Raw genomic sequence first — 12,029 nt, 5'->3', positions numbered from 1 at the left:
TGGATGAAGACTCTTCAGGAACTGTGGGGCCCAGATCAGGGCTCAAACCCTTTCCTGGGGCTGCTGCTCTCATCAGGGTGGCCACTGCTGGGACGGCTTCACTCCAGAATATTCCCTGGAGAAGACGATTGGCAGTACTCCCATCAGGCCATCAACCACCCACACTTCTGACCAGAGGAAGTAAAGCACCCACAAAAGCCATAACCCAGGCCTGACTCAGGCTGCTGGGCAGCTAAAACAGCTGGGAAGCTGCAAATTGCTCCATTTGCTTGATTGCTTCCTCATAATGCCGGAAAACTTACTTTTTTGGACTCTTTTCCAGTGGTTGGGCCTGGTCCCCTGCTGCTGCTGGGGAGCAAATTTGGTTTCCTCACCCTCCTGTGGCGCCACATATAACACTGGCCCAGAGTGAGGAGAGCCATGTCTGGGAGTTTGCGAGCCAGTCCTAATTTAGCCTGGTTCCCGAGGCCTTGGGTGCTCTACGTGCATGTCTCCATAGGCCTGACTTACGCTGAAAAGCCTGGTGAGTGCATCGGGCTGAGCACAGCTGACGTCATCATAGCATGGCCACACTGTTCTCCTTTGGCTCTGGAGCCCAGCTCCTCTGGCCACTTCAGAGTCCTCGGAGGGGAACTGCTTGGGGGTCAGCATCATCCAGTCATATGAAGGCCCTGTGGAAAGGGTCTCCTCTATGTAGTAATCCCACTTCTTGAGGCTGGAGACATTTACACTGGGCTTCAGGGCCTGTTCAAAGAGAATTCTGAAATATAGTTTCATCTTGACCTCAAAGCACCCCAAGTTTATAGGCAAGCCGGCCCCTAACATTTGCAGGGTCCAGGGCAAGAGCATGAATGGATATTCTAATACCATATGTCTAAATATTTAAATGTTATACATCAAGATAAACTATTAAATAAAATATGTCTCTCCTCCTACCTTGATAAACGGAACTTCCTAATGACCTGGAAGGCCAAGCTCAAAATGAGATATCATGGACTCCTTGGAATTCTACACCAGAAAGTGGTGGCACTGGGGAAGCTAGTCCCAGCTCCCAGTCCTCGGCCTAAGTCCCTGCTCCTCTCACTTTGGCTCTGTCCTATATTCTGAGGGTCTTTTATGAATGTGTATATATACCCCAGCCCATAAAGCTAAACTCTGTCTACTCCCTGCCAAACAGTTATTCCTTAGGTGTCCTTGGGGCTGAGGGGCACATGCACTGGCTTGGGAGACAGACTGGAAGTAGTCTCGTGAGTAACTTGGATTTGGGTTAAGAAATTTTGGGGTACCAGACCATGGTTTAGATAAAGAAGGGGTATCTAAGCACAAACACTTGGTTTCTTGGGCTCTGCACCTTCTGAGGAGGGGTTGCTGGAGAAAGGCCAGAGTGGGGTCCTAATGTATGGAGCCAAGGATAGGGCCTTTTTGCCCCTGAGGAAGGTGGTACTGCTCATCACACCAGTCTGTCCCACCCCGGGGCTTACTTCATATAGACGTGCATCACAGAGCATGGTTGCCCCTGAAATGTCATGCTTCTTGGGCTGCGCTCCAAACATCCCTGCTTCCCAAAGGGTTCTTCCATGGCTTTGGTATAAATGGACTTAAAGAAATCTGTCCCAAAGTATTTTAGATTTTTTTTTCAGCTTAGATAACCAGTTGAGGTTTCAAGTTTTGTTTGGTCTTCCATCCCGTGGAAAGTTGCCTCGCTTTGACTTTAAGTTACCCCTTCTAGATTTGAGGGTCCAGCTCCTAATTTTTGTGGTCAAGAATATGATGAACAGTCTCCATTCCATCATAACCCAAACCCATGGTGTATCAAACTTTTAAATAGCCTCTGGTATTTTAAATAGCTTCCTAGTCCAATGTTTATAAAAAGCTTGAACGGCTTATATATACTTAAAAGTAAGGAAAACTTTAACACTAAATATTCAGAAAATGAAACATAAATACTTTCTTACTGTACCTCTATTTCCACTGGTGAATATAAATAATTAAAGAAAATGGGACTCCTCTTGTGCATTCTATCAATACACTCCCAAATACAAATTCCTTTTTTGGCATGCTTGTCTCCTTTATCCTCAAACAAAGTTCCTGTAAGTCCAAAAAAAAAAAAAAAAATCAATAAAACAAAAGTCAAATAAATCAACAGTCTGTCTAAAACTATGATGCGGGTGCCTGGGTGACTCAGTTGGTTAAGCGACTGCCTTTGGCTCAGGTCATGATCCTGGAGTCCAGGGATCAAGTCCCACATCGGGCTCCCTGCTCAGCAGGGAGTTTGCTTCTCCCTCTGACCCTCTTCCCTCTCATGCTCTCTATCTCTCATTCTCTCTCTCTCAAATAAATAAAATCTTTAAAAATAAATAAATAAAACTATGATGCATGTAGCAGATGAAAAGTAAAATCTATTTTACAGCTCTCAAAACAGCAATGTACGTGCAGAAACCTTAGAGGTAACTGCAAAGCTAAGGAGAGGAATGAACTTCTCAGCTATAGGGAAACAAAGCCCAAATGGAAGGAAAACATCTGATAAGGTTTTCCCAAGTATTTAGCAGTTCATCATGACCTTCTTCTAATCCACATCCTACATCTAGATCTAGATTCACAGAGCTCCACGCCAGGAGTCATTCTACACATTTTTCAGGAGAAAAGGGAAGGACTTCGAGTTGATGTGATGAAGCCTAGTTAAAAACATAATTTTAGGTTTCTTTTTCCAGTCTTCGGCTGTTCATTATGAAGCCGTTTAAAGTTTCTTCTCGTTCAGTAGTTTATATATACTGCAAATCATGGTCATGGAGACTTTGGAGGATAGAAGGGTGTGGTCTGTATCTTTGGGTGACTTGACCAAAGCCAAATGTAGAGGGGGGTGCTTCAGGCCTTTTCTGATCCTATCCTTGTACCTATCAAACAGTCAATTTGCCACTCACATGGGCTCACTTTGGTTTTAATAGAGAAGATGTGTAAGGGTGAGGAAGGAGAGTATTTCTTCAAAGGACCAGGAAGGGTGCCTCTCTTAGCAGTGCTGTCTTGCTTTGAATGAAATGACTCAGTCAAAAGTCAACAAGCATTTTACCAGTTGATCAGAAAAGAATGTTTCAAGCCCAAGGCTGCACAAAATCCTACAAAGAGGCCCCAAGACTAAGTACTGTTTCTTGTCTACCTTTTAACTGCAGAGTCCAGTGTGGTAGTTCTCAACTCTGGCCACAGATCAGAAAAATCAAGGGCTTTAAAAAATCCCAATGCTTAGGTCTTGCCTCAGACCAATTAAATCAGAATCTCTGAGGATGGGTCCCAGATACTAGTTATTTTAAAAGTTCTCCAAGTGGGGGGCACCTGGGTGGCTCAGTGGTTGGGCATCTGCCTTTGGCTCAGGTCATGATCCCACGGTCCTGGGTTTGAGCCCCACATCGGGCTCCCTGCTCAGTGGGAAGCCTGCTTCTCCCACTCCCCCTGCTTGTGTTCCCTCTCCGCTGTGTCTCTCTGTCAAATAAATAAAATCTTAAAAAAAAGATTTAAAAGTTCTCCAAGTGACTCCAATGTCCAATGTAATCAGTTCTCCTTAATGTCTTCCCAACACACAGTGCTTAAGAAATTAAAGTTTCTGATTATGACGTGTGGAATGACAATTCTATGAGTCAACAAAGGTCTGGAATATAAATAAGAACCAGTGCTGTCTCCTTTACCAAAAGTATGAAATATCATACTAGACCATTTAATAGCAAACACTGGAAAGCAACATTTTTTATTTCATATTTTAAACTGAGAACATCAGTAAATATTTTCAGCCACTAGAAGAGTTCTCTTTATGAATATCCAGGTACATATACTGAAAATAGATGATTTTTTTTCTTTACCGTCTTCTTAACAAGATCTTGTGTATCATTCCTTCCCTTCTTAAAAAAACACCAAAATAAGAATGTAAAATCCCTGTGGGGAATGTTTTCACAGGGGCTTTCAAAATCTACTCTTTAAAAAAAAATAAAAATAAATAAATAAAATTCAATGAGTGATTATTATAAGCTAGAAACTGCTAAGAAATTTATAAATATTTCCTCACGTGATCATCATGGCCAAAGGGGTGGGTGCTAATAATGTCCTCATTTTAGAGATGAGGACGCTGAGGAAACTCAGAGAGGCACTGAACTTGTCCAAAGTGTTCAGCTGGTACTAGGAATGCTGGAATTGAACCCTGGTCTATTTGCTCTGGAGCCCATGGCCTTTCCTGCTATTCAAACTGCCTCCAAGGTCCAGCACTTTTCCTACCAGAGTGAGTGTACCAGGGACGGTAAAACTAAGTCAAACGTTTCTCTTCAGTGATACCACTTTGGGATGTTAAAATAGTAAGCAAATTTCACCTTTCTACAGTGCTACTGGGACAACCACCTGTAGTCCCTAAAAGCACAGCACATAATCGGAGAAGGTGGGCACTCATTCATATCTATTTTACTTTTATTTATTTATTTTTAAAGACTTTATTTATTTGACAGAGAGAGAGGCAGCCAGAGACGGAACACAAGCAGGGGGAATGGGAGAGGAAGAAGCAGGCTTCCTGCAAAGCAGGGAGCCCAATGTGGGGCTCCATCCTAGGACCCTGAGACCATGACCTGAGCCAAAGGCAGACACTTAACGACTGAGCCACCCAGGCGCCCCATCTATTCTACTTTTATAGTTCAGGGTAATACCCTAAAATGGCCTTGCCATACTTGGGGGTAGATTAGAGTTTTTAATTAAAAACACACAAAACTAACAAAAAAGATGGAACAAGGGAGTGCAAACACATACCATGCTCTAATCTTTCATAGTCTGAATCCAGGAGAAATGTTTTAAAGCGATTAGACACATAGTGGAAAGCCAAAAACTTTAAGTAATAGAGATTGAATTCAAATTCCGTTGGATATTGGTTGTGAACCTGAAACACACAAGACAGAAGAGTAAGAATCAAACTTAACAGAAACTGGATGCCATGCCACTGACTGGTGACCTGAAATTGACCATGCGGTCAATCAACTGAACCCCTACCATGAGTGGAGTTGGAAGGGAACCAGCCTTTTTGAGCGCCTACTACATGCCAGACACCATGCTAGGAGTTTTTATAAACATAATTTCATTTAATCTCCATAACAACATTGCAAGATAGGCATCATTCTTTTCTGGCTTTACTGAGATATGACTGACATATAACATGGTCAATTTAAGGCATACAACATGATGATTTGATACACATTATCTATTATGAAATGATTACCACCATAGGATTAGTTAACACTTCTACCACCTCACATAATTAGTTTCTTTCTTAGTGAGAACATTTAAGATCCAGTATCTTAGCAACTTTCAAGCATATAATATTTTTAACTACAGTCATCATGCTGTACATTGGGTTCCCAGAACTTAATCCTCTTATAACTGGAAGTTTGTATCCCTTGACCAGTATCTCCACATTTCCTCCAACCCCCAGCCTCTGGCAACCACCATTCTACTGTCTTTATGAGTTTGGCTTTTTTAGATTCCACATATAAATGAGATCATACTGAATTTATTCTTCTCTGAATTATTTCACTTAGCATAATGCCCTCAAGGTCCAGCCACGTTGTTGCAAATGGCAAGATTTCCTTTTTTTTTTTCTCATGGCTGCATAATATTCCATTGTTACATATATAACATTTTCTTTGTCCATTCATCTGTAAGTGGACACTTAGGTTGTTTCCATATGTTAGCTACTGTGAATAATGCTGCAGTGAATACAGGAGTACAGCTATGTCTTTGAGATACCAAATTTGCTCCCTTGGATAAATACCCAGAAGTGGGATTGCTGGATCATAAGGTCATTCTGTTTTTAGTTTTTTGAGGAACTACTTTTCTACAGTGGCTACACCAATCTACATTCCACCAACTATGCACAAGGGCTCCCTTTTCTCTATATCTTGCCAACACTTGTTACCTCTTGTCTTCATGATACTAGCCATCCTTATAGGCGTGTGGTGATATCTCACCGTGGTTTTGATTATGCGTTTCCCTGGTATTAGTGATGTTGAGCACCTTCTCATAATACTTATTGGCTTCTGTATGTCTTCTTTGGAAAAATCCCTATTCAGATCCTCTGAAGATAAGCATTATTATTCCCACGCCCCCCTCCTTTAGAAATGAAGAAGCTGAGGATAAGTAAGATTAAGTAATTTCCCAAGGTCATTTGACAGTAGCCACTGAAACCAAATTTGAACCCAAGGTCTATGCCTCATTCAGTGCTTTATACTGTGCTAGGGACTTGACAGACATAAGTCATAACTTGCTTTTCAGGCACTTGTGGTGTAATAGTGTGTAATAAAATAAGAAAAGTTGTACAGAGAAGTTTGTCCATGAAAGGAATGAGAAGAGGAGGTGGTGGTTTAGAGGACAGCAAGAGATCTTTTCAGGGGGTGCCTGGGTGGCTCAGTCATTAAGCGTCTGCCTTTGGCTCAGGTCGTGATCCCAGGGTCCTGGGATCGAGCCCCATATCGGGCTCCCTGCTCCGCAGGAAGTCAGCTTCTCCCTCTCCCCCTGCTTGTGTTCTCTCTCTTGCTGCGTCTCTCTGTCAAATAAATAAATAAAATCTTAAAAAAAAAAAAGATCTTTTTGGGACAAAAGAAATATATGGCTGTCTGAAGACAATGCAGGAGAAGCCAGTAGAGAGAGAACAAACTGTGGCAAAAGAGCTGATAACTAAGAGAGCAAGGCCCCGGGGAAAGCAAGAATGAATGAGGCTAAGGGCTCAGATACAGGGAACAGCTTTGGAAATGAGGGATAGAAGAGTAGATTAGAAGAAAGAGATGTTCAAGTGCCAAGGGAAGGGGGAAGGGCTTATGCCTTTTAACTTAATTCCTCATCATTAAATTAGGCAGTGAGGTCACTGGATGTAGGAATAAGGATGAAGGCATGATGTGGGAGAGGGAGAAGGCAGAGCTTGGAATGGTTACTGAGCTATAGCGTACTTTAGACAAGCTGTATGCAGACTCTACGGAGCCATCTTATGTTGGCAGAAGGTAGGCTGATGACCTTGTGACTCCAGTCCACCTAGCAATCTCACCTCTATATTGCTCAATCTCTCATGACCATTAGAGAATTTTGTTTGGTTGAGATAAGTTCCAATCAAAATTATATTTGCTTAAAAGCTGTTTCAAATGAACATGTTAGGCAGGCTGTCTAGAAGCCAGCTTTTCTCTCCATGTTTAATTTGGCAATGTAGGCCCACATTTGGTCAGCCAAAGTGAGCAGGCATGTGTGTAATATGTTGATGTTACAGCCTAATAGATCAGTGAGAATTTAAAGTCATGATCTGGGTATCATTGATTTATCAAAGTTTATCATCTGGTTAGAAACCTAGTTTTCTGTGATTAAAGATTTTTTCCCCCTATAACATTTTCTTATTGGCTTTTTAAATGAACTAAAATTTTAGCTCAGAAGTAATATAAAATAAAGTGGATTTTAGGAAAATATATTAAAAGAGAATGTGACTCTCATTCAATAGGCTTGTATATTGCAGAGCTGCTTCCCTGCTCTCAGCCACTTCCTGTTGCATCGGATCTCCAGAAGACTGGAGAGCTTTCCATGGGACAACTGTGACATGGCCCTGAATAGCCAGGTAGTGTGCCCTATTCCAGTGTTTCAGAACCGCACGCTCCCTAGTCCGAGCTCCTGGTTCGGAATCAATGGCGACACCTAACAGCCAGTGTCACATGATAGAGAGGGGGTGCCTCAGATTGTGGGTGGTAGGACAGAAGGAGACAGACCCAGGATGGAACTTGGTTCCCTTCCATCTGAGAGTCTCAGGGAGGAGGAATCTGCAATGTGCTCAAGGAGACTGAGCTCCAAGAACAACTTTGCCCCAACAGACGTTGGAATAAACCTTGTTAGTCACAGGGAAGAAGAAGAGTTCAGGGCTATTTCTACGGACCCAGTCCATAACAGGTTCTAAAAAATTTTTTTAAAACTTCTATTTTTTTATTTTTATTTTTTTTAAAGATTTTATTTATTTATTTGACAGAGAGAGACATAGCGAGAGCAGGAACACAAGCAGGGGGAGTGGGAGAGGGAGAAGCAGGCTTCCTGCCGAGCAGGGAGCCCGATGTGGGACTCGATGCCAGGACCCTGGGATCATGACCTGAGCCGAAGGCAGACGCTTAACGACTGAGCCACCCAGGCGCCCCTTAAAAACTTTTATTAAACAAAGCTCCAAATAACAAAACCATTCTCTCAATGACTATTCTCCCTAGAAACCACTGCCTCATACATATCTCTATCTTTCTTTGATTATTCTGATACTTAATATGCTTAAGTATATAATTTTGAAGACCCACTTATGAGGTAAAGTAGAATGGAAATAATGAATACGACCTTAAGTTGAACTTACAGGCATTTCAGGGAGATCATATGCTAGGACTAGAAGCAAAACACCTCTACAAGTGGAAAAATACTTTCATAGCCCTCTGTACTGAGTGACTGGCCTCACCACAAATCCCGGACCCTACAATTATGTTAGCAAGGTCAGACACTTCTCAAGGCCCCTGGCACTCACCCTGCTTGAACTGGAATTGGTGCTTAGATAGCATCACGGTGTCAGTGCTCAGGGGCACTGTTCGTGTGTCTGAGTGTCTGAGTACCACGAGGGCACCTGCTGGAGCTAACTGTTTGAGGCCAAAAGACAATCTGCTCCCAAACTGGGGTTAATTATTAGGTCTATTGGAAATAGAAAAGAAGATACAGAGCAATTTTTTTTTTTTTAATTCTTTAGCCACAGTTTAAGAAACAAGCATGTGAGGATTTCTTCCATGGGGGGGAATAATCAGATTGACTTGAATGCTGGGTTGATTAATACGTAGATAGCCACATTTGGAATCTGACATTAAGAAACATGGGAAAAATGTCTATTTAGATCCTCTGCCCATTAAAAAAAATTTTTTTTTAATCATTGAGTTGTAGGAGCTCTCTATCTATTGTGGATATGAACCCCTTATCAGATAGAAGAGTCCAAAATATCGTCTCCCATTCAGTAGATTGCCCTCTCATTTTGATGTTTCCTTCATTGTGCAGAAGAAGCTTTTTGGTTTGATGTAGTCCCATTTGTTTATTTTTGCTTTTGCTTCCCTTGCCTTTGGAATCTTCTAGGAATTTTATAGTTTTAGGTCTTAAAATCAAGTCTTTAATCCATTTTGAGTTAATTTTTGTATATGGTGTAAGATAGTGGTCTAGTTTCATTCTTTTTCATGTAGTTGTCCAGTTTTTCCATTTGCTGAAGACTGTCCTTTCTCCATTTTATGTTCTTGGCTCCTTTGTTGTAAATTAATTGTCCATATATGTGTGGGTTTATTTCTGGGCTCTCAATTCTGTTTTCTGAAATGTCTTTTTACCATAATGAGAAACAAAGACCTGACTGTATTTGCATGACAAAATATGGTGCTTGATTTCCAGTAAAAAAGAAAAATTAAACTTTCTCCACTTAGTCCTATCTCCCCAGGGACTCAGTTTGTCTAGTTCACTGGCTTTTTTTCCTCCTTGTCAATGGGACACCTAGGTTCTTCTGCTGTAAAATACCACAGTGGTCTCCAAAAAGCACAATCCACATGCTTCCTTCCCCTTCTGTTAAGTATTGCTTTATCCTACTATTTTTATTTTTTTAATTTTTAATTTTGTAAAGATTTTATTTGTTTTTGTGCACGCAAAAGAGAGAGAGAGAGAACGAGTGAGCACGCACAGGAGCAGGAATGGTGGGAGTTGTGGGGGAGGGGCAGGGGGAGAGGGAGAGGGAGAAGCAGATTCCCCGATGAGCAGGGAGCCCGACATTGGGCTCAATCCCTGGACCCTGAGATCATGACCTGAGCCAAAGGCAGATGCTTAACTGACAGCCACCCAGGGGCCCCAAGAATTCTTGAATTATTCTGGATACAAGCCCTTTAAGCAGATACATGATTTGTCTTTTCATTTTATTAACAGGGATTTTTAAAGAACAAAAGTTTTAAATTTTGACAAGGTCTAATTTATGAATTTGTTCTTTTAATAAATCATGCTTTTGGGGTTGAATGTAAGATACCCTTGCCTAACCCAAGGTCACAAAAATTTCTTCCTATGTTTTGTTCCAGAAGTTGTATAATGTTAGGTCTTACATTTAGGTCTATGATCCCTTTTGAATTAACTTTTACATTGGTGCAAAGTTTCTTGTTTGTTTTTGCATCTGGAAATCCAATTGTCTCGCACTATTTGTTGAAGACTATCCCTTCTCTACCAATTGCTTTTGCACCTTCATTGAATATCAGTTTTCCACATATCACATATAGTGTGGGACTATTTCTGGACTTTATTCTGTTCCCCTGACCTATCTTTATACCAATTATCACACAATCTTGATTACTGTAGCTTTATAATAAAATCAGATAGTGCTAGTCTTCCAATTTTGTTCTTTTTCAAAGTTGTTTTGGCTATTCTAGATTCTTTGCATTTCCATATGGATTTTAGAATGAGCTTGCCAATTTCTACAAAACAGCCTCCTGGGAGTTTGATTGTGATCTGGGGAGACTGACATTTCAACAATACTGAATCCTCTGACCCATAAACAAGAGGTATTTCTTGATTTATTTAGGCCTTTAATTTCTCTCAGTAATGTTTTGTAGTTTTCAGTGTCTAGGCTTTTAACATATTGTTAGATTTCTTTCATGTTTTTTTGATACTATTGTAAAGATAATATTTACATTTTATTTATTTATTTATTTATTAAAGATTTTTATTTCTTTATTTGACAGAGAGAGACACAGCGAGAGAGGGAGCACAAGCAGGGGGAGTGGGAGAGGGAGAAGCAGACTTCCCGCCAAGCAGGAGCCTGATGCGGGGGCTCGATCCCAGGACCCTGGGATCATGACCTGAGCCGAAGGCAGACGCTTAACGACTGAGCCACCCAGGCACCCCTAATTTTTACATTTTAATTTTCCAATAATTCATTGATAGTATGTGGAAATACTAGTGATTTTTGTATATTGATCAGGTATTCTGTAGCCTTGCTAAATTCACTTATTCTAGTAGTTTTTTGTAGATTCCATAGACAACCATGTTGTGTGTGAATAAAGGTAATTTCACTTCTTTTCTAATGTGTTTGTTTTTATTTTCATTATTTTCTTGCCTTATTGCATGGCTAGGACCTTTATTTAGTACAATGTTGAATAGAAGTGGTGAAGTAGACATCCACATCTTGTTCCTGATCTTAAGGGAAAAGCATTTAGTCTTTCACTATTAAGTATGATGTTAGCTGTAGGTTCTTAAAAAATAGATACTATCTAGAGTTTGAGGTAGTTCCCTTCTATTTCTAGTTTCCTGAACATTTTTACAAGGAATGGATGTTATATTTTCTCAAATGGTTTTTTGCATCTATTGGGATGACCATATTTTTTTTTTTTTTAAAGTTTCTTAATATGGTGAATTATTTTGACTGATTTTTTAAGATTTTATTTATTTGACAGAGAGAGACACAGCGAAAGAGGGAACACAAGCAGAGGGAGTGGGAGAGGGAGAAGCAGACCTCCCGTGGAGCAGGGAGCCAAATGCAGGGCTCGATCCCAGGACCCTGGGATCATGACCTGAGCTGAAGCCAGATGCTTAATGACTGAGCCACCCAGGTGCCCCTATTTTGACTGATTTTGACTGTGTAACCAACTGTGCATTCCTGGGATAAATGCCACTTGACCATGGCATATTATCTTTTAAATGTATTGTTGGATTTGATTTGCTAAAATTCTGTTTAGAAAATTTGAATGTGTGATCATCACAGATACTGGTCTATAGTTTTCTTTTGTTGTCTTTGTCAGGCCAGGGTAATGCTGGTCTCATAGACTGAGGTGAGTATTCCCTTTGCTTCAATTTTCTGGAAGAGTTTTTGTAGAGTTGCTATTATTTCTTCCTAAATACTTGGCAGAATTAACCAGTGAAGCTACACAGGTCTGAAGTTTTCAGTGTGGAAAGACTTTAACTACAATTTCCTTAATAGACACAGGCTTATTCAAATTATATATTTCTTC

At 40.7% G+C, this 12,029-nt stretch overlaps 1 protein-coding gene across 3 annotated transcripts in view; it reads right to left on the bottom strand.

The window, feature by feature from the left end:
* The window catches only part of SBF2 (SET binding factor 2), a 434,906-nt gene that overhangs the window by 8,251 nt on the left and 414,626 nt on the right, over positions 1-12,029 (bottom strand). For all 3 annotated transcript variants that reach the window (XM_081797377.1, XM_081797378.1, XM_081797375.1), the window contains 3 exons: positions 4,777-4,903; positions 1,961-2,088; positions 511-744 (listed from right to left, as the gene is read on the bottom strand). In XM_081797377.1, the coding sequence (XP_081653503.1) occupies positions 511-744; positions 1,961-2,088; positions 4,777-4,903 (489 nt within the window). The remainder of the gene's footprint in view (positions 1-510; positions 745-1,960; positions 2,089-4,776; positions 4,904-12,029) is intronic.

Source organism: Leptonychotes weddellii, chromosome 11 (assembly GCF_054177405.1).
Source record: "Leptonychotes weddellii isolate Sample4059 chromosome 11, ASM5417740v2, whole genome shotgun sequence".
Lineage (NCBI taxonomy): Eukaryota > Metazoa > Chordata > Mammalia > Carnivora > Phocidae > Leptonychotes > Leptonychotes weddellii.
Note: the sequence above shows the minus strand (reverse complement) of the source record. Positions and strands in the feature narration are given on the sequence as shown.